The sequence below is a fragment of the Lepidochelys olivacea genome (assembly GCF_965140295.1).
Source record: "Lepidochelys olivacea isolate rLepOli2 genome assembly, chromosome: 25".
NCBI lineage: Eukaryota > Metazoa > Chordata > Testudines > Cheloniidae > Lepidochelys > Lepidochelys olivacea.
Genome location: NC_140435.1, coordinates 13,065,845 through 13,087,227, shown reverse-complemented (window position 1 = coordinate 13,087,227; position 21,383 = coordinate 13,065,845). Strand labels below are relative to the sequence as shown.

General features: G+C 52.8%; 1 protein-coding gene across 1 annotated transcript; it reads right to left on the bottom strand.

The window, feature by feature from the left end:
- Positions 1–376: 376 nt before the first annotated feature.
- Positions 377–17,212, bottom strand: LOC311513123 (repulsive guidance molecule A-like). The gene is made up of 3 exons (XM_084614757.1): positions 16,991–17,212; positions 12,848–13,341; positions 377–2,160 (listed from the first exon to the last, which is right to left on the bottom strand). Exons 1-3 carry the CDS (start codon positions 17,109–17,111, stop codon positions 1,492–1,494), a joined length of 1,284 nt encoding a protein of 427 aa, XP_084470883.1. The 5' UTR covers positions 17,112–17,212; the 3' UTR covers positions 377–1,491.
- Positions 17,213–21,383: the final 4,171 nt, after the last annotated feature.

The window sequence follows — 21,383 nt, the reverse complement described above, 5'->3', positions numbered from 1 at the left end:
CTTTTTGGTCCACCCGCTTGTGCAGAGCTACTTCAGGCATGTTGCAAAAATGCAGCTTGAGCCCGGGCACCTGCTTAGCCTGGCCTAGATCACGCTGCAGGGTACAGAGTGACATGGCGGCAGAGGGGAAAACTGGGCTAGGGGCTGGTGAAGGCCTCCGATGAATGACCAGGCTCCAAGCGTGGAGGCTGCTTCCTGCTGAGAAGGGAAGCTCTCACTCTGCCTTTCTTCTTATGCCATTTGTTGCAGAGGGCATTACATCTATGCCTTTATATTGTGGGACCAGCAGCCCTTGTACCTGAGCACATCGGGGATCAGGCTGCAGGCTCAGGCCATTTGACTCCTTCCCTGCATACAGGCAAAAGACCACTGACCCTTTAAAAAACAGCGGTTTAATGACAATTGAGGTTAAAATGCTATTAACAGCTGGTTGGGGGGAGGTTTATGAAGTCCACAAAGAACAGCTGCGTGGAGGAACACCAGTTGTACAGACATTTACAGGCTGGAGAGCACAAATCTACACATCTTAGCAGTGATAATAAGAGAAGCTGCTTCTTCAGGGTCAGCAGCTCCCAAACCCACAAAGGGCTCTATCTGGGCTTGGGCTAGCTGAAGCCACGGAGCGTGTGTCTGGGGTGGAGCAGGCTACGGGCATGAGCCATCGTGACCATTTCACAGGCTAGACAGTTCTGCGGGAGGAACAGCGCGAGAGTTCCCCCTGCCCCTTCCTACCCCAACCGGCAGCTTTCCTCAGGGGCACTGGAAAGCAGCCAGGTTTCAGGGCGTAGTTTCCTGAGGCACGTGGCTACCTGCAGAGAGGGCTTCTTAGTTTGCTTTGTTTCTACAGCCATCGCTCTGGATTTGGAGCGCAGAGGAAACAAGGGGCCACTCCCAGTAACAGCCCCAGCCGTGTAGTATCCCCGCCCAATTTGCTCATCATGGCACAGGGAAGCTGAGCACTTGGTAAGAACACCAAGTCAGCATGGGGTCAACCTAGGAGCACGGCAGCCATGAGATGGCAGAGAAATCCCTCGAAGGGCCAGCAGTAGGGAAAGCTGGAGGAGGTTCTATCTGGAGGACGGGGTGGGGAAGGAATGAGGGGCCTTCTGCTCGCACATCAGTGACGGAGAAGGGGTCGGTAAGCAGGTGCTATGGATGGGGGCAGCATTTCCCTCGGAGCTGGCCAGTTGAGAGTCTGGCCAACCTCCTAAGCAGCAGCCCTGGCAAAGCAAGAGCCAATGCTGGTCCCCAACTCTTGCTCACAAGGCAGGGGGGGCAGCTGTGGCTTATGGGCTTCAGTGGAGACCAGAATATCTGAGCAAGCCGCACTTCGCCTTCAGTTAGCAACGGAGAGTGGGAGTCAGCTGGACCAAGCAGGCCGGCTTGGTGGGAGGAGAATTTGGACCCTCCACTCTGCTCCAAGGCTGGGAGGTACCAGGGGCTTCTCTCTTCCTATACTGGGGCCCAATATTGGCAAAAGATCCACACTCATTAGCAGCACCAGAGCAGCTTTAGGAAGGCAAGACTGCACCAGACTAACGAGGCAGCAGGCTGCCCAGGCTCTGGAGCACCAGTGGCCACGTTAATAGCCTTGGACACAGTATGCAACTTGAGTCTGCTGGGGTACAGCGCCTTCAAGTCTTCCAAGGCCCCGTAAGCAGCCATGGAGAACTCGGGGTCCCCCGTGGTGAGCAGGTCAAAGACACAGGACTGGAAATACACATCCTCCACCTGCAGGATGTGGCGACACTGCTCGGTGGCCATCTCCACCGTGTAGGCCCGTCGGGAGCTGGGCCAGAGCGGGCTAGAGCTCGCCAGGCTCAGCCTGTGCTCCTGGATCAACTCGTTCTTCGGGCAGCCATGCAGACAGAGCTGGAGGCCGGCGCTCTCCTCCGAGAGGTTCAGGGTCTCCTCCGGCACACGGATGGCGAAGGTGAGGTAGCGGCCCACTTGGCGGATGATGACGGTGCTGCCAATGTAGTTGGCCTGGATTTCTACCTGGCCGGCGTCCGGCTTCTCCAGGATGCGCAGGCTGCTGGCTCCCTCCTGCCACCCTCCGGTTCTTGTGCCATCACTGAACGCCAGCGGTAGGTCCTCTGTGGTTGCCTGATAAACCTTCTGCTCCGTGCAGCCCTGGTAACTCTTAAAGATCAGCGTGATCTGCAGAGGAGATGGAAAGCAATGAGATCAGCCTAGTGAAAACGCAGCCTGGTCCCCACCTCCCACTGCAGCTATGTCCACTAGGGAAAGGCACCGGGCGATGTGGCAGCTCATAATAAGGCTTCGGGCATATGCACTGACTCCATGGGTGCTCCGGGGCTGGAGCACCCACGGGGAAAACATAGTGGGTGCTCAGCCCCCACCGGTGGGCCCCATCAATCAGCTCCTCCCTCTCCCCCACCCCAGTGCCTCCCACCCGACGAGGATCAGGGAGCTGGGGCCAGGAGCAGGGTCACGGCTCTGGGAAGGGGGTACGTGGACAGGGGTAAGGGGGCCGAGGCTGGGCGCAGAGCCCTGGGTGCAGCGCTATTAGGGGGGACACTGGGCACGGGGCTGGCAGCAGGAGCCAGCAGCTGGGGCCGGGGCCAGGAGTGGACCTGGGTGGCACTCCCTTCCCGCCCCCCCATGGGGCCTGGCCTGGTCCCCAGCTGTGCGGCGCCCCGCACTTTGGGGACCTCTGCCCTAAGCCATCTGTTCTCTACTTCCCAGTGACACATTCCACTAGAGCTGAAGCTTGCCCCCCCCCCACTGTGCTCTAAAAGCCATAGGGGTGGATCGTGAGGAACCCAGGGCCTCCAGAATACCTATTCTGCTCGAGACACCTTGGCTCAAGTCGCTTCAAACCTGGCGGCCGGATTGCTGAGGCCACTGGGCCCAGAACTACTTATTTCCGCACACAACCTTAAAGACCCGCTCGTAGCTGCAGCTCTCCTCCGGGCACCACAACCCTCCGCTGGCACATCCAGCTGCCAGGACAGGGTTCTACCGAGCATAGCGAGTGCTAATAAATCACAAAGTTCATCGTTGCTTCTAACTCCGACCTCGTCTGCCGTCAGAGCCGACGTCACTTTTGGTAACCGGCGGGATGTCAACCTGGCGAGTCTCTGGGCCGGCAGATGTCCCCACGGCCTCAAGCGTGTTCACAACGGCTCACTCAGCAGAAGGGCTAAGTGCGGACGGAGGCTGACCCGAGCTGAGCTATCCCAGCCAACGTTGAGGTGTGGGGAGGGGAAGCTTCCCAGACTCTGCTGTGCCTCTTCTATGGTTAGAGACCGTCAGTGTCCAGTGAGGCCAGCCCCGAACTCACTAGGGACAGCAGTTGTTTCAAGGCTCCAGAACAGGTTTAAACTTAGGCAACAAGAGGCCATCAGCACCGTGCCCTTGTCTGGCGGCAAGGGAAGCCAGGTGCCAGCCGGATACCTGCTACAGGACAGGATATTTGCCTTCATCTCTGAACAAGGCCTAGCACATGGGTAGGGCCCTTCATTTTCCGTTTTTATTTTATTTAATTTTTCTCGGGAATGGATCAGTGTTTATTATAAAACAGGTGAAAATCGGGGCAAAAAATATTAATAATTTTTTCTGGGTAAATATTGGGGTTTATTTTAGATTAAAGCTTTGAATTCTGTTCATCAATGTGGTTTGCCACCTCTGTGTTTAAGAAAACAGTATTTCTCTAACCCCCAACTAAAACTTTTCATTTGAATAAACAGTTTACTGCAGTAGACTTAGGCCATGTCTACACTACAAAGTTAAGTTGACTTTATGGAAGTCGACATTAAGCCTCCGACTGAAGCAAGTCGATCTTGCTTGTCTACACCATGCTCATTGTGGCGGCGGAGTGCATCCTCACTAGCAGGGCCTGCATCAACGCCCGGAGCAGTGCACTGTGGGTAGCTATCCCTCAGGGCACGTAGCCAAGGGGAATTTTGGGTTGGGCTTGCAATGCCTTATGGGACCAAAACATTGGCACGGGTGGTTAGGGGAACAGGGCGTTAACCTCCCGTGACGCACTTACCTCCCTCCCTCCCTGAAATCAATGGCAAACAATCGAGCCTTTTTCATAAGGCTGGGTTAGCTGTGTGGACGCCCTAGCACGAGAAACATGGACCCCGCTGAGCTGTACTCCGTTGTTCTGAGCATTACAAACATCTCGCGCCTTATCCTGCAGTATTTACACAGCTGATACAAGAGTTGCCACATGGCACAATGTGATGCCACCCTGCTGGAAGACACAGAGCAAAGCAATTCACAGTTGCTGGTGACAGTCAAGCATCACCTTGACATGGTTGAGCACCGTTTCTGGGCCTGGGAAACGAGCACTGACTGGTGGGACTGCATCGTTATGCAGCTATGGGATGACGAGCACTGGCTGCAGAACTTTTGAATGCGTAAGGCCACTTTCCAGGAACCGGGTGAAGAGCGTTCCCCGGCCCTGAAGTGCAGCAATAGTAAAATAAAAGCTGCTCTGACAGTGGAGAAGCGCGTGGTGATAGCTCTGGGGTAGCAGTCTGGCCTTGCAAGCTTCCAGTCAGTGGGGAACCAATTTGGAGTGAGTAAATCTAACATGGGATCTGTTGTGATCCAAGCTTGCAGGGCCATTAACAGACTTCTTCTAAGAAGGGTAGTGATTCTGGGCAACGTGCAGGACATAGTGGATGGTTTTGTCTCGCTGGGGTTCCCTAACTGCGGTGGGGCAATAGAATGCATATCCCTATCTTGGCACCAGACCACCTTGCCAAAGAGTACATAAACTAAAAGGGGTACTTCTCAAGGGTATTGCAAGCGCTAGTGGATCACAGGGGCTGTTTCACCGACATCAACATGGGAACTCAGGTCTGTTCAGAAAGCTGCAAGCAGGGACTTTCTTTCCAGACTGAAAAATAACCATTGGTGATGTTGAAATGCCAATCATGATCCTGGGAGACCCAGCCTGCTCCTTGCTTCCATGGCTCACAAAGCTGTACTGTACTGTTCAGCAGCCTGAACAGCAGTAAGGACCAGTTCGACCATAGGCTGAGCAAGTGCAGAATGGTGGTGGAATGTACCTTTGGACGTTTAAAAGGTCGCTGGTGCTGTTTGCTTACTAGGTTAGACCTCAGTGAAAGCAGTATCCCCATTGTTATTGCTGTCTGCTCCACAATATCTGTGAAACAAAGGGAGAAAAGTTTCTGCTGGGGTGGGGGGGTTGAGACAGATCACCTGGCAGCCAATTTTGAACAGCCAGAAACCAGGGCAATAAGAACACATTGAGGAGCTCTGTGTCTCCAAGAGGCTTTGAAAACTAGTTTCAGCAATGAGCCAGAGTAATGTGACACTTATCTGTGTTGTTCCCTACCAAGCTGTCCCCTTCCTTGCATTTTCTCCCCTGTAAACTCCACCCTCACCAACCATCATGTGTTGAATGAATAAAGAGCCTTTTCTCCTCCATCTGTTAAGTTTTATTATGCACACAAGCACACAGAGACAGCAAAGAAAAGTAAGATAACCTGGGGGCAAAAGGGCTGATAACACTGTGGGGGGAGAAACAAGGAAAGCTTGCTTACAGATGCACTGCAATAACAATTAAAGGTGTAGGAATGGGCACCTTCTGGTCCTTGTACCCTCTGGTGTTGAGTGCAAGGGATACAGAACACACCCTGTCTCCCCCCCCCGCACACACACACACACCTAATAGGACTTTTGGGGGAGGAGGATGTAGAACTGGGCGATGATGGCAGCAGGTTCAGCATTGGCTGCAGCAGGACTCTTGCATCCAGCTGCCTTTCATGAACCTCAACCAGACGCCTCAACATGTCTGACTGCTCATTCTTAATCCGCAGCATCTCTTCCTGCATCCTCTCCTGTCCTCCCTGTCCAGCTCCATGTTCTCGGACAGTGCAACCCTCCATGCTCTAAGTGCCATCTTCTCACTCTCAGAGGCACGCGTTAACGCATTGAACACGTCCTCCTGAGTTTTTTTCCGCCTTCTAATCTGGGAAAGTCTCTGTCCCAGTGTGGACGATGTGCCGACGGACTAGGTTTCTGCTGCAAAGCACAAGGGTAGCATTGACGGTGCTTACATAGTTTCTGGTGCAAGGTAAACTTTTTTGGTTTTGTTTTTAAATAAAAAACCACCCCTCAATGCACTTCACTGCAAGCCACAACGTAATCGCAACCGCTGGCTATTGCAAGTGTTGGTTCGCTGCTCCAGCTAGGGTGAGTAAGGCCACGAGGCACAGGCGAGAGGCTTTGTGCTACTGCTTTTGTGAAGATATCCTTGGAATCACAGGTTGGAACTTGAGAAAAGCCCCCTTTCCCTTAGCAACCTGGATGGTGCTTGAGGACAGGCACCAGGGTAAAGCCCCCCCAAATAGTTTGTTTTTTTTTTTTTTTTTTTTTTTACAAAAGCAGCACCCGGTTGGGGGGGGAAGGGAGACAAACAAGAAGCTGCCACCCCTACCCCCTTCCTTTTTCCGCCCCAATTCTGCTTGTGATACACGGTGATCCCTTCCAATCACAACCACGGCACGTTTGGGAAAGTGTGGTGGTGTGACCCATATTTCACCAAACGGTGTGGATTACTTGCTGAATTATTTGCGGTTTAAGGGCTAGCATTGAAAGCTTCCCTTGTTTCCCATAGGTGACCCTATGCAATATCCCTCTCCTGAGGGTAACAGAGGCAGCAAGGGAGCAGATGCTGCAAACGTCTGGGTACAGACCTGGTCCGTATGTTGCAATGCTCTGTGTTGCAATGATGCCATCAGAGTGAATACTGGAGTGGCGCGGGAAAGCGTCCTACTGGGGTGAACAAAAAAAGGCAGCCCTTCCCAGAAACCTTCTGCAAAGGATTGCAGGGTACCTCTATGAAAGCTTCCTGGAGATCTCCATGGAGGATTCCCGGGCCATCCCCATGCACATAAACAGTCTGTTTCAGGGAGCACCCTCTGCGTAGCTGGAGTGGCCATTGATACCCATTACACCTACGTTTTTGTTCAGATTAAACATAAAATATAATAGCATGTAACCCCTACAGTTTGACTGGAAATGTGGTCTCACCAGAAATGCCTTTCCCAGCATCACACTCCACCGCCAACTGGTCCTGTGTAGGGTTGGGCTCCAGGGTTAAAAACAATTCTTGGCTGTCGGAGAGAATGGATCCTCTGCTTGCCTGCCTCACATTCTCCTCCTCATCATCAACAATGTCCTCCTCGTTGTTGCTTGAGGTCACCCAGGAGGTCTCCATGGGGCGTTTTGGGGTAGTGATGGGGTCGTTGCCGATTATCGCATACAGCTCCTCATAGAAGTGGCATGTCTGTGGGGCAGAACCAGAATGGTTGTTCGCCTCCCTTGTCTTCTGGCATGCTTGCCGAAGGTCCTTTATTTTCACACGGTACTGCTGCCTGTCCCTGGTGTAGCCCTTCTCCCGCATGCCCCGCGTGATCTTGGCATAGACGTCAGCGTTTCTTCTGCTGGATCGGAGCTCTGCCTCCATGGACTCTTCTCCCCACACAGCGATAAGATCCACCACCTCCTGTGTGCTCCATGCTGGAGCGTGTTTGGGGCCTTGAGTCTCCATGATCAGCTGGGCTGGCGAGCTCTCCACACTGATCAAACAGGAAATGAACATTCAAAAGTTCCCGGGGCTTTAACAGGGGAGTGACTGTTTCCTGTGTAACGTGCAGTGGAGTTGAAAGTGCTCTCCACAGTGGTCGCAGCGGAGCACTGTGGGACACCTCCTGGATGCCAATTAATTTGAATTACACAATGCCTTGTCTACACTATCCCCATGTCGACGTGTGGATGTCAAATCAAGCACTACGCCTCTCATGGAGGTGGAGTACAGAAGTCGACTTTACAGGCCACTTAGGTGGGCGGAAGGGACTCGGTAGTGTAGACACGTACATTATCAGATCCACTTAATGCGGCTTATGTCGACCTAAGTTTGTAGTGTAGACCTGATGTGTACTATTAGCCTATAAATATTTACATTTAATAATTTAATAATTGGGCCACACAATTTGCAGCGCATACACTCAACTTCATTCTTTTCCCATTTTTGTTTTTTTTTAAACTTTTGAATACTTCCTTGTGTTCTGAAATGTATTCTGAGACAGATTTTCATTTTCTTCCCATTTTAGTGTGTCAAATCTTTAAACCGTTATCTGCTAACAGCTTGAAATGTGTACATGGCGGGTGTGAGATTCATCAGTACATTCAGATGCGCACGCGCTGCAGAGCTTGCGTGCGGGCCTGTTTATTGTGTGTATCTTCCAGACTAATACAGAGCCTCATTTCAACAGGCAGCTTTGCGTATACACACAGACTAATGTATTATCGTAATACAGATATCTCATGCAATGTATTGTATGTTCCTAATAAAACCAGTTATTTTTTATATTTAAAAGATACAAAAGTAGGGTGAAAATCAGAAAGAAAAAAGAATACTTTCTGTAAAGCCCGGATAAAAATCGCTTTAAACTGAAAACGAAGGGGCTTACACATGGGGAAGGCAGGTAAGGACAACAAGTGCCCTAAAGGCTTCAGCACGGCACACTGTTATCAAACTCCAGTCTACGCTAGTCGTTCTCAAGCTGGGGTGTGCCAAGCTGCTGCCCCCACCTCTTATTATTTGTGTCTCCGTAGCACCTAGGAACGCCAGCCATGGGCCAGGACCTTTCTGTGCTAGGTGCTGCATAAACAGAACAAACTGCCAGTCCTGTTCTGTTCATTCCCTCTGGGGCACCTGGCATTGGTCACTGCCGGAAGTCAGGATACTGGGCTGGATGGACCTTTGGTCTGATCCATTATGGCCGTTCTTATGTTCTTACAGTCCTGTCCCAAGGTGCTTACAATCTACCCCAAGCCACTCTTCCTCCTGGTTCTAGACCCATCCACGCCTCATGGTTTCCAGGGACTTTGACCAACTAAACTAGAGAGAATCCTTCCTTCCTGCTACTCCAAGCAGCATTTTCTCTCTCCCTTTGTGGGGGGTGGAGGGCTTCTTTGGTGTCTGTTCATTCACCCATTACCAGCTGGGCAGCTGAAACAATCAGCAGAGGAGGGGATGTCAACCCACAGGAGGGCAGAAATAAGCAGTCTAGGAGATCGTGGGTGGGGGAGGTAGGTGGGGGCCTCAGTCATCCACAAAGGGAAATCAGTCCTTAAGGAACGGAAAGCCCTACCAGCACCATGAAGAACTGAGCAGCTGACATACAAAGATGGTGACTGTAATTAAGCCCTGCCCTGTAACTGGTTTATTTTCCCCCCTCACCTCCTTGCTACTGCCCCGAAGTGCCCGTTCCCGGGAGCCACGCCCTGCAGACATGGCAGGGAAGATGGAGACTCAAGACTGAAGGGAAGGTGAGTTGGAAAGACGCAGTCCTCAGTGAGGCACCGAGCACCACAGCCTTCCCCCAGCCTGACCACCTATCTAGCTGCCTGCCTCCAACAGCATTTGCTATGGAGCATGCCCTGACCTCCCCTCCTGTCCTACAACACCCAAGCGATTGTCTCCGACACTCCCCCGCTCGGCTGCTGGGTAAGCATTAACCTCGACGATTAAGACTCATCCTTTCTTCGTTGTGGTAGCCACAAGGAGACCGAACGTATCAGGGTCCACGCAGGGTGCTCTGCCCGTTAAAGCTGGACCCAGAATGCAGGCGGACGGCCCAGAGTCTAAATCAACAACCAAGAAGCTGAAGCACAGAAGGGGAAAAAAAATGGAAAGAAAAAAAACACCTCCCAGCTTCCCTCAACTGGAGAAGACCCAGGAGGAAACAGGAGGGTTGCCCCTCTGAGCGGGTGCCCGACACCAACTCTTCAATGTTGCGGCACTGGCAGGAGCCCCTGCAATGAGGCGGGTGGAGAAGCAGCTGAGGTGGTGCCCAGGTGAGAGGTCGGAGCTGCAAAACAGAACAGAGGCCCCCAGGCTCTCAAGCTCAGCTGGGTAGCAGACGCCTTCCTGAGACCAAAACACACCTCACCCCGGCAGCAGGAGACCCAAAGGGAGGTCAGGACGGAGGATGTGGGGGAGGCAGAGCAGAGTGGGACAAACAGAAGGCGGAAGCATCTGCAGAGTTCGCCTTTAATGAGTGCCAAAGAAGTAGCAGCAGTGGTCGTGGGCCGCAGCAGCAACAGGAAAGCAGGATGGGGCTGGAAGGGAATACAAACAGGAGAAGATCTGCTGAAAGGGAGGGAGAAACCAACCTGGGGTCGGTAGAGGTAAAGCACCCAGGAGAACTATAAAGCAGCAGTGGCCAAGAAAAGCCAATGCCCTGAAAGAAGGGAAGGAAAGTGAGGGAAGTGGGCACGAGGGACTGAACAAGGAGGTGGTATCACACAGATAGCCACTGCGAGTGTCTCCGTGGCCAGGAGTCAGGGAGTTCTATGGTGGGACCAAAGGCACGCGAACAGGGGAGAGAAGCTCTTGGTTTGCTCTGTATGGCCAACAGAGGGGGGAAAATGGTGCACAAGCAGGATCAAACAGCTTGTTTTCCTGTCAGACAGGAGACCCCGAAAGGTAGCGCGGCCTAGCAGACTGATCAAGGGGCTGGGAGCCAGGAGAGCTCCCCAGCTGTGTCTTGAGCTCTGCCCTGACCATCTCATTCCCCAGCTGGCTAGTGACAGCTATTGCACTTCCAAAGATACAACCCTCTCTAATGCTTCACTCTGCTCAACCCAGCTACTGAAAACAGCTGGTCACCGACCAAACAGAGAACACCACAGAAGGGGCGGATAATGGCCTCCCTGCAAGTGCAGAGCAAAGGGAGCTGGAGAGGCCAGAAAGCTATGAAGCCCACAGATGCAGAGGAGCACAATTCCTAGGCTGCTGGTCTAGTCTGTGCAAAAGGCGACCCTTCCTGCATAAAGCTACCGACTCCTGACACACTAATGCAAGAAGGGGTAGAATGGCGCAGGGCCTCGGTGGATTGGAGATGGGGTATGGAGCCTTTAGGCCAGTGGTTCTCAACCAGATGTTCGGGGTCCCAGGGGGACCGTGAGCAGGTTCCAGGGGGTCCGCCAAGCAGGGACAGAGTTAGACTCACTGGGGCCCAGGATAGAAAGCCAAAGCCCTGCCACCCAAGGCTGAAGCCCAGGGCCCTGAGCCTTGCCATGGGCTAAAGCAGAAGGCTGAGCAACTTAGCTTCATCAGACGCCCTGTGGCATGGAGCCACGGGCCACTGCCCTGCTTGCTGCCCCTTAATGCCAGCCCTGGCTTTTTATATGCAGAAAACCAGCTGCGGCACAGGTGGGCCGTGGAGTATTTAATCACATGTTGGGGCGGGGGCGCGGGTGGCCTCAGAAAGAAAAAGGTCGAGAACCCCATAGGTTCTAATCCCAAACTGGGGAGCAGAGTTTAGGTCGTTTCCATCAGAAGTGTGCAGGGAACATGACCCAAGTGAATGGCTTTATTCCTAGAAAGCGGATTTGTCCATCACAAAACCCGCCGCTTCCCACACCCCGGTATTCACCATGGCCACAGCCCCTGGTGCTCGTTCCTTAGATCATGCAGCAAGGCAGAGAAGCCTGCACGGCCAGGGAAAGATGCTTGCATGGCTAATGTTGGTGCTGTGCCCTTCCATCAGATCAAAGAGGGAACCTGTGGTGTGCCGTGTTGTCAGGCCCATGCTACCCACATGCACGAGTTAACACTTCCAGAAGCAAGACAGAAGAATGTGGTTGTTGGGATTTTCATACTGAAGCTACGTTATCCCAGAGCAACAAGCAGAAACTGTTGTCGAAGCAGCTAGACAATCGCAGCAGTCACACACAGCGCTGGAGATGAAAGCCAGTTTTGATCAAGAAGAGATGTTAGCTGGGACACTGGAGTGAATCATACTTTGCCCTGAGCCCATCTCTCCTCTGGGGATCTCAAAGAGCTTCACAGAAGGAGTGTCTCAGATTAACTAGCCCACATTCACACCCCAAGTCAGGGCCCAAGCTGAGAACCGAGTCCTGCTCCACAGCATGACCCGAAAGAGGGTCCTGGCAGGGGTTTTATTCTAGTCCAGTTCTGCTACTGTGCTCATCAGTGCAGCATCTGAACACCTGCCCGTGGTACACTAAGAAATACGAGCAACATCTGTCACAAATCACAATTCCTCTGCCATCCAGTAGGTCCTTGACTGTCTTTCTGTAGGCGGGGAGAAGGATGTAGGACAAGGGGTTTTTAAACAACGATTTTTAATCTTCCACTTGGAGAATTTCCAAAGCCACCCACCTCCGACCAGGCTGGAAGAAAAGCTTTTCACCCTCAAGACTTGAACTGTACAGAGGGTTTGGGGCTACACAAAGCCACCCAATTCCTTAGCTCCAGCTGGCAGGAGTTCAAAGATGCACTGCCTCTCCTCCCTACGCTTTGTCCAACTCTAGAGATCTCAAAACAAAACTCAGTTGCAATCAGATTCACTTTTCCCATCCGTCACTTAAAACCCTGAAGTGAAGCCAGGCTTGCCTGAAGGTTTGGGAACCAGTCCTGAGTTTGTCGCAAAACTCGGCAGGTTTGGGGCGCTTACATACGGAAGGTTTGCACAGCTCTGTTATGGAGGCAGGCCCTCACCATCCCACGGGGCCCAAGGACACCAGCTGAACCTTTAATGCAGTCCTGTAATTACGGAAGACCATGGTAACATGACAGACCTGCGAGAAAGGTACAGAACAAACACACAATTCTAAGCCCCCATCTAGCAGAGGCTGTTTCTCAAGTACACGCTCTGAAATTCACTTCCTCCGATGACCACAAGGGGGTAGCAGATGACCACAGCAACTTAGTCCCTCCTAACAGAAGCTAAAGGAGAAGGGTGGGGAGTTGGGGGGCTGGTTGGTTGGTTTGTTTGTTCGTTTGTTAAAAAAGTGGTCTGATTACCTTGCTGGTGGCAGTGGCACTGGATCCCAGAACAACTGGGACGTTGGTGACCTGGACTGACAGGTACTGATTGTCTATTAGCGGCCAAGCTCCCTCCACTTTACACGTCTGAAACTCATCTTTAAAGGTCCTTAAATGGGGATCCCCAAATAATCCACAGTGGGCAAATTTCTTCTGAAAGCCAGATCTGCTCTCATAGCTGCAGAGCTCTGAAACCAGAGGGTCCGGTGTGCCGGGGGCGTTCGCTGAGGAGGTCGGCCCGTCGCTGGAGCAGTTGTACTGCGTAAAGAGTTCCTTGATCCGGAAGACGGCCGAGTGATACACCAGGTCTCCCCGGCAGGATTTGGCTGTCTTTCTGGTGCACACCGAATACGCCCGCAAGGCAATGCAATAATCCACGTCCAGCGGCGTCTCCTCTGGCAAGGCATGGTTAGGAGATGTGGAAGCCACGTAGTCTGCATTACAGCGCTGGATTCGGCACTGCTGGCAACGCACTGCAAGGAGAAAAGGTCATTCTGATCAACAGCAAGCAGCTGATGGGTGTCAACGATCCACCCGCTAACTAGCGACTAGAGATCTAAGGTCTGCCCTAAGCACAAGTCATATAAAGACGGATCCTTCCCTCCTCCCGACACTGCAATGAAAGCTCCTATCCAGGGGCTTAAAACAGAAGTCCTATAGGTAGAGAAAACACAGAAGCCAAACTCTTCATGACAGCTTTACGGAGATATAGATGCTGCCTACCGGCTCTTGTGACCCATCAATGCCGGTACTGCTTTGCACTTAAGACAGCGCGCCATCTCCAAAGCACTTTACCAACCTCAGCCATCACAGTACTCCTGAGACAGACAAGGACTAAGTCAAGAGTTAAGTGTCACCAGCATTTTCTTATGTTTTTTATTAAATAACCTCCCCCGCCCCAAGGTGGGACAGAGCAAAAAACATACTACAAACATACATAAGACAGCATCAGGCAATGCAATGCAATGACTTGCATTCACTTTTCATATACATACTATACAAAAGTGGCAAAACTATCACTGAAATTTACCAGCCAAGTCACAAGATTGACTGCCTGCTTTTGCCATTGTGAAGAGAAAGAAAATAAATCAGGATTTACTTGCTATTCAAAATAAAGTTCCACGCCTCAAGTGAAGAGAATTTTGAAAGGCTGGTTTATATCCACCCACATTTCGTCAAGCCTGTAACGATCTGCAAGGCGGCTAGACTACTGTTATTCTTCCTACATATATTCAGAAATATCACTGCACTGTGTGTGTGTTGTGTTCTTATACACACAATGCTACGCTGTTTGCTACCCTGAATCAGCACTCAAATGTTAAAGGACAAAATGTGAGTTATTAAATTCATCCAGTATCCTCCCTGGAGGCAGATATCAGCAATGCAGCAATTTTAGACCCAGCATGCAAATCTGTACTGATTAGCTGCAGATCTTAAACATACAATATCCACCTCCCTGGAAGCATCTCACAGCCGTGTGTGAACACACTGCTGTCACAGATTTAGCTAAGTTTTACATTAAGGCACAAAACAGCTCTCCCTCCAACTCAGGGAAAAGAAGAAAAGTTACTTTCTTTAGCTATACTTTCTATACTCTCAGGGAAAAGTTACTTTCTATAGACTTCTCGGCAATTAGAATCAAGAACTGTGGATGGAATATGGGAGTTCAGATTCCTGAGTTCTGTTCCCAATTCTGCCACCATCTTCTCTGCTTGGGGGGGAAGGAATCACTCAGGCTGAAGTTTTTAAAATCACCCACTCATTTTGGATGCCCAATTGGAGCCTGACTTTCCAAAATGCTGAGCACCCATAACTTCCAACAAACTCAGTAACAGCACTGGGTGCTCAGCATCTCAGCATCTCACGTCAGGCCCTAGGCATCTCCATCGGAGCACCCAAGAACTGATGCACCCAAAATTAGTGCACATTTGATATTTTTGACCTTTGCCTCCATCTGTAAAATAGGGATAATTATCCACCTTCCTAAGGGCTCTGAGCCACATGCGAAGTCTGCTAGGAGCCAACGTGCGTCATTCACTGCATTCCCCACCTAAGTCTGCCTCATTTGCACTTTGATGGCTTCGCGCAAGCACAATTAATTGTATTTTAAAGACTCTGCTCAGCATATTGTGCTGTTTTTGGCTTAAAAGCCAATATTAAAGAGAGACGCTTCATTCCAATGGCCTAGGGATTTTCATAGGTACAGCAATGGGTGAAACAGCTGACATCTATTAAAACTACAAGTTCATAGATAGAACCACAAAGATACAATGACCTCTGTTTCCCCCTCTCACTTTAGGTTTAAACCACATCTTAATGCTTTGTAAAGAACAAAGTTAGTACATCTTACACATACACAGCCCCTTTGTGGGGTAAATTCACTGCAGGGTGGAGGGCTCAAATGAAGCCCCAGCTCTCTTTCCGCATCATTAGTCTTCACGCAGGGTGCAAGAGTGTCTTGTGCAAACCCTCTACCTACTGGGCTGTATTTCATGTTTAGTTAGCAGAAATCCCCTGCGACAGCAGGAGCTATCAGGCGGATCACTCCTCTGCCCACCAGGAATGGCAGTGCCCACACGCCCATGGGCAACAGAATTGGGCCCAGAAGCAGGGAGGGCTGGGAAAGTCCTGGCCTCCCAGTTGGACCTTCAAGCCCCAGGAGGTTTTATTGGTTAGTGCCTTGGGGTCCGGAGAAGCAGGCGGTGGCGAGGACAGCGCTGTGCAGCCCCTGCCAGGGAAGGGGGTCCCCAGCCCAGGGGATGGAGAGGGAGCTGACCCAGCCCTCCTTGGGCCGCTGTCCCTGGCTGGCCCACCGGCAGCAGAAAGGCGCCTCTGTGCTCCAGGCAGCCGCCTTGTTTGCTTTGGCAGGAGCTGCACGTTCGCGCCTCATAGAAAAACAAACCTCCCAGAAAAGGCTCATCCACCCCCACAACACGCCCCCCAACTAAGCTGAGCATCCAGGCTTCTCCTCAGCACACCCCACAGAGGGGTCCCCAACTCAGGCACACCCTGAAGCCCCCCCATACTGTCCCCCCATAAGGCATGTGTTTTGGTACCGCGCTCCCCCTTCCAACCATGTTCCACCACCAAGAGGGGCCCGGAAGAGATCCCAGCTCCCAGACAGCAGGGTCCCCAAAAGAGGCACCTCTCCCACCAGGCATGTGCTCTGGGCTCTCCCTTTCCCCCATGGGGGCCCCTCAGCCAAGGCACGTGTTCGGGTGCTCCCTGCAGCCCCTCAAATGAGACACCTGCCTGGGTACCCCCTGACCCAAGGCATGAGCACCCCCAGTTCCCAGGAACACCCCCAGTCCATCTCCAGCTGCTCCCGTCAGCTGACTCTCCCCAGCCCCTCCCCTGAGTTTCCATTCCAGTTCCGACCCCCTCCTTCCTAGCTCAGCTCCCCTCCAGTTACCCAGCCCCTTCCCCTCGCTGCCCCAGTCCCGCTCCCCCCTTCCCTCCAGCATCCCCAGTCCGGCTCCCCCTTTCTCTCCTCCACCTGCTCCAGTCCAGCTCCCAGCATCTCCAGTCCAACCCCACAACCAGCTTCCCTGGTCCGTCTCCCCCATTCCCCCAACCCAGCTCCCCTCAGTCCAGCTCCCCCCACCCCCCACCCCAGCATCCCCTGCCCGGGTCCCGCTTTCCCTCCCTCCACCTGCCCCAGTCCAGCTCCCCGCCAGCATCCCCAGTCCAGCCCCCCACCGCCCCGCAGCATCCCCGGTCTGGCTGCCCCCTCCCCAGGCCGGGTCCCCCAGCTCCCCTCAGTCCAGCTCCCCCCACCCCAGCATCCCCTGCCCGGGTCCCGCTTTCCCTCCCTCCACCTGCCCCAGTCCAGCTCCCCGCCAGCATCCCCAGTTCAGCCCCCCACCGCCCCGCAGCATCCCCGGTCTGGCTGCCCCCTCCCCAGGCCGGGTCCCCCAGCATCCCCAGTCCAGCTCCCCGCACCATCCCCAGCCCGGGGCCCCCTTCCCACCTGCCCCAGTCCAGCATCCCCCAGCCCCGGTCCCGCTCCCCAGCTTCTCCAGCCCGGGTCCCCCCAGTATCCCCGGTCCGGCTCGGCTCGGCTCGGCTCCCCTCCCACTGGCCCCGATCCAGCCCTGCTCCCCGGCCCGGCTCCCCTGCTACCTGCGGCCGGCGAGGCCAGGCACACGGACACCAGCAGCACCATGCTGAGCAGAGGCCGCCGCCGCGGCCCCCGGAGCCGCTCCACAGCCGCCGGGGGGAGGCTGCCTGGCCCCATAACCATCCAGCCATCGGCCCGGGAGCCTCCAGCTCCGAGCAGAGCTGCCCCGTCCGCCGGCCGGGGAGAGACTGCGGGGTCCGGCCGCCTCCCTCACCCCAGCGCCGCCAAGGGAGCCGCAGAGGGAGACCGGCGATCTGCATCTTAATAAGGCTGCAGCCAATGGGAAGGCAGCCAGACCAGGCTAATCTGCATATTCATTATCCTGCCACCAATGGGCCCGAAAGCTCAGCCCCCAAATTCGTATAGTCAATTGCCTCCAACCGAGAGGGCAGCTCCAAATGTGAAGCTCCAGCAAATAGGGAAAGAGCCAGACCAAGCTAATCTGCATAACCATTAGCCTTTCACCAATGGGACAGTACCTAGGCCCAGCTGATCTGCATATTTATTACCATCCAGCCAATCCGATTCCACCTTGGCGGTCTTGTTTCACTCCGCTGTCCTTCAAGACACAGGGAGCTGGTATTGAGGGCAATGGGGAGGGGGCAGCTGCTGCAAGCCAGGTCTGATGAAGCTGGGGGGGGGAGGGGGAAAGGGATACACTTGGGGATGGGGCAAATATTTGCCCTAGGAGTTCACCAGGTGGCACCACATGGCATGTATTATAGTATTTTATCTGTGGGGTGAGGGACGGATACCTCCACATACAGGGGGCCTATTCCCCCATGACCCCTTACAGGGGCTTTCTCTCTCTCCCTCCCTCCCCACAACCCCCTCAGAAGGCTTTAGCCCATCCGAGTGGCACCCTACAAAACACAAGCCCCAAGGCCATGGTCCACTTACCCCAAGGTCCCATATGGCCCAGTGATCGCTAAACTGGGAGTCAGGACTTTTGGGTTCTCTTCCGGACTCTGCCTGACTTGATGAAGCACTTAACCATTCTGTGCTTCAGTTTCCCCATTTTGTGGAAGCCACCACCAAGCTTGATTCATTTCTGTTTGTAAAAGTCCTGTGAGATTTACAAGGGACAGGTGCGGCAGACGGTCAGTGTTATTACCGTTCTTCTTTTAAAAAAGAATGGATTCCAAACCTCCCTCATCCTGTTCCCTGCCTCCCGCCCAAAAAGCTATTGCCAGCAACAAATCACGAACATGATCCAGGCGAATATAATTCTTTCCCCTTTGCCTACAGCTTCAGATCTCACTATGACCTTTCTGTCACCTCCAGGAGCAATTACAGGAACTCCCTGCATTGGAGCAGTAGTGAAGCGGCTGGATGATTCCGATTATATTTTGCAGTGCTGCACAGTGGACTCACTGCCGATTCCAAGGCTAGGCAGGGGGAAAACCCACTCTCTGCGCTAGGGTCCCCCTTTGTGCTGCGTTTCACTTAGTGGTGGGGTTGTCTGGAGAGTTTCCATTTCTCTGTATTGCGGAAAGGAAGAAAACAGCCACATTTGAAGGCATTATGTTTAAGGTGGGAACGCAGGGAGCTTTCATTTCAGAGACAGCGGCCAATTAGAAATCTGGTCTCTAGGATCACCCACTCTGTTTCCACTCCAAGCTGTTAGGAAACCTGCTATAAATCGTGAGCATTCAGGTAGAATATGGTGTGTTTGTATATGCAGGTGTATGCAGTCAAACCTGCCCATGTAAAACTGTGCGATGTGTACAGAGGAAGCTGCTAAATACCTGCATGCACTTACACCCATGCAACCCCCACCCCCGCCACACACACACACAGCAAACCTGCATATAAACACACATGGAAACCCACTTGCACAGTCAGATTTGCATGTACAAACACCAGTAGACATGTCCTGTACCCACAAACCTACATGTGTGAGCACACATGTGCAGATGGACATGCCCACCCGTCCAGACATGTGTAAACGTATACAGACACGCAGACATAGAGACCAGCCTGCACTGCTCCACTACAGGACCTCCCTCTTCAAAAACTACACGTTTCTTTAAATCCAGACAAGTTTTCCAAAGCTCCACAAGGGGAGCTTGGCAGATAAAGCCCCCTAAAGCTGCTCTTTGTTCTTGTGAAGTCAGGCTGATCCCCTGGCCCATCAGCTTTGCAGGCAAAGGAGGCCCTGCACCTTAGCTGGATCCCAGAGCCAACCCACAAACCCCAGCTCCCAAAGCTTGGATTGATTTTCACTTCAGATGGCTTTAGGTTGCGGGCTGCCCTTCTGACAACAAAGGGCTCCTGTTTTTATAAACTCTCTTTAAACATTTGGGATGGTAACATTAGGGGGGTTGGAGGGTAGGAGATGGGTAAGGGCGGACAGGCAAGGAGGCAACTTGACGCTAAATTGGAAGCTTCCTCTCTCTAAGACAGGGTGGGACAGAGAACGTCTGTACCAGGATAGTTCATGGGTTAATCCGGTTTAAATCAATGCATGGACCTGCGGGAGCTAGCAAGCAATTCATGGTTATTATTTGCATTACCATAAAGTCTCCAACCAAGATCAGGGCCCCATTGTGCTGTATGCTTTAGAAACCCAGAGAGACAGCCCTGGCCCCAAAGAGATTACAATCTAAATCGAAAGGAAAGACAAAGGGTGGGAGAAGACACAGAGGTCAGAGCCTTGCTCGAGGTCACACAGCGTGTCAGAGCCAGGAGGAGAACCCCAGTACCCACTAGGCCAAATCGCATGTGATCTTTCTGGACACTTGACAAAGTCTGGAGCCAGCTCTGCTCTCATTCATACTCATGAAAATCTGGAGCAACTGCAGGTATAGTTGCTCCAGATTTACACCTGAGTAAGTACGAGCAGAATTTAGCCAACGAACGAATTAATTAATTCTAACAAACTCATGTGTGGTACGCAGTACTGTAACATTCAGGGCCCCCTCGAATTTCCCATCTGTTGCTATGTTGCACGCTGTGGCCACACACAACCTCATGGCACGACCAGAGGGAGAACTCAATTCCTGCCCTTCGAAAACCACAGGCCTTGAGGCAAAAGAGAATCTCTGTTAGTGGCACGGGGCCTGTGATAGAGCTGAACGGCTCTGATCCCAACTGGGATTGGGAAGAGGTGCCACTGACGTATCAGGTAGCCAGTTTGTTACAGTCTCCGCATCATTCCCGTGTTACAGATGGTGAAGGAGGAGGAGTGAGTTGCCCAAAGCCTTAAGTAAGTCAGTGGAAGAGCAGCAGGGATTAGAATTCAGGAGCTCCTGGCTCCCAGGTCTGGTCTCAGTCCACTAGCCCAGTAGTTCTCATCCAGGGGTCTGGGACCCCCTGGGGGGGCCACAAGCAGGTTTCAGGGGGTCCACCAAGCAGGGCAGGCATTAGACTTGCTGGGGCCCAGGGCAGAAAGCCAAGGCCCCACTGCATGGGGCTGAAGACTGGGGCCCTGAGCCTCGCCACCCAGGGCTGAAGCTGAAGCCAGAGCAATTTAGCTTTGCAGGACCCCCTGTGGCGTGGGGCCCGGGGCAATGGCCCTGCTTGCTGCCTCCTCACACTGGCACTGGCTTTTATATACAGAAAAACAGTTATTGTGGTACAAGTGGGCTGTGGAGTTTTTGTAGCATATTGGGAGGGGCCTCAGAAAGAACGAGGTTGAGAACCTCTACACTAGCCCACACCACTCCCTTCTTCACCTCAAACACCTGTTTTGTGTTAGTCATTGTAAATCCCCAGCCACTGGATGACTACCTTCCCCAGCTCCCTCAGAGACGCTCCGGATCTGAACCTCCCAGAAACCCTGCAGTTCTGACTTGCACACAGACCCCCCCACGAGCTGACCTCAACCCAGCTGTCTTTTGGGTGAGACATAAAATTGAAACCCTGAGCACTTGTGGTCATTCAAGGTCTCATGGCACTTCAGGCAAGACCAGGTGTTAACGCTGCCAGATTCCGGGTCGCATAATTACATTCCACCGTCTAAAATCCGCCCACCTTCTCCTTCACTCCTTATCCTAAAGTGTTATTGTTCCATCCCAGTGCCATGTTCCATCCCAGAGGTGACTGCATTTTAGTGTTTGGCTAAGTGACGACTGTGCATATTGGGCCAAATCCTGAAATCCTTACTCAGTCATCACTCAGGTGCAACTCCCGCTGAAGTCAATGGGAAGATGAGCTATTACCCTGCCCTTCGTAGTTCTATGTTACTTTGGACTCCATTGTACTGACTTGCCTGTTCATTGGGGGTCTGTTTCACCATTGCCCTGAAGCTCCTTTACACCAGCCAGGCTGACACAAGGGGGCCAGAAGGAGGCGTATCAACCACCAGGGATTATCCCTGGCAAAGGAGGCCTCTGTGCCTTTTCTGAGGATTGATTTTGGGGCAAGTTTCTCCCGTCAGGCCATGCCATACAG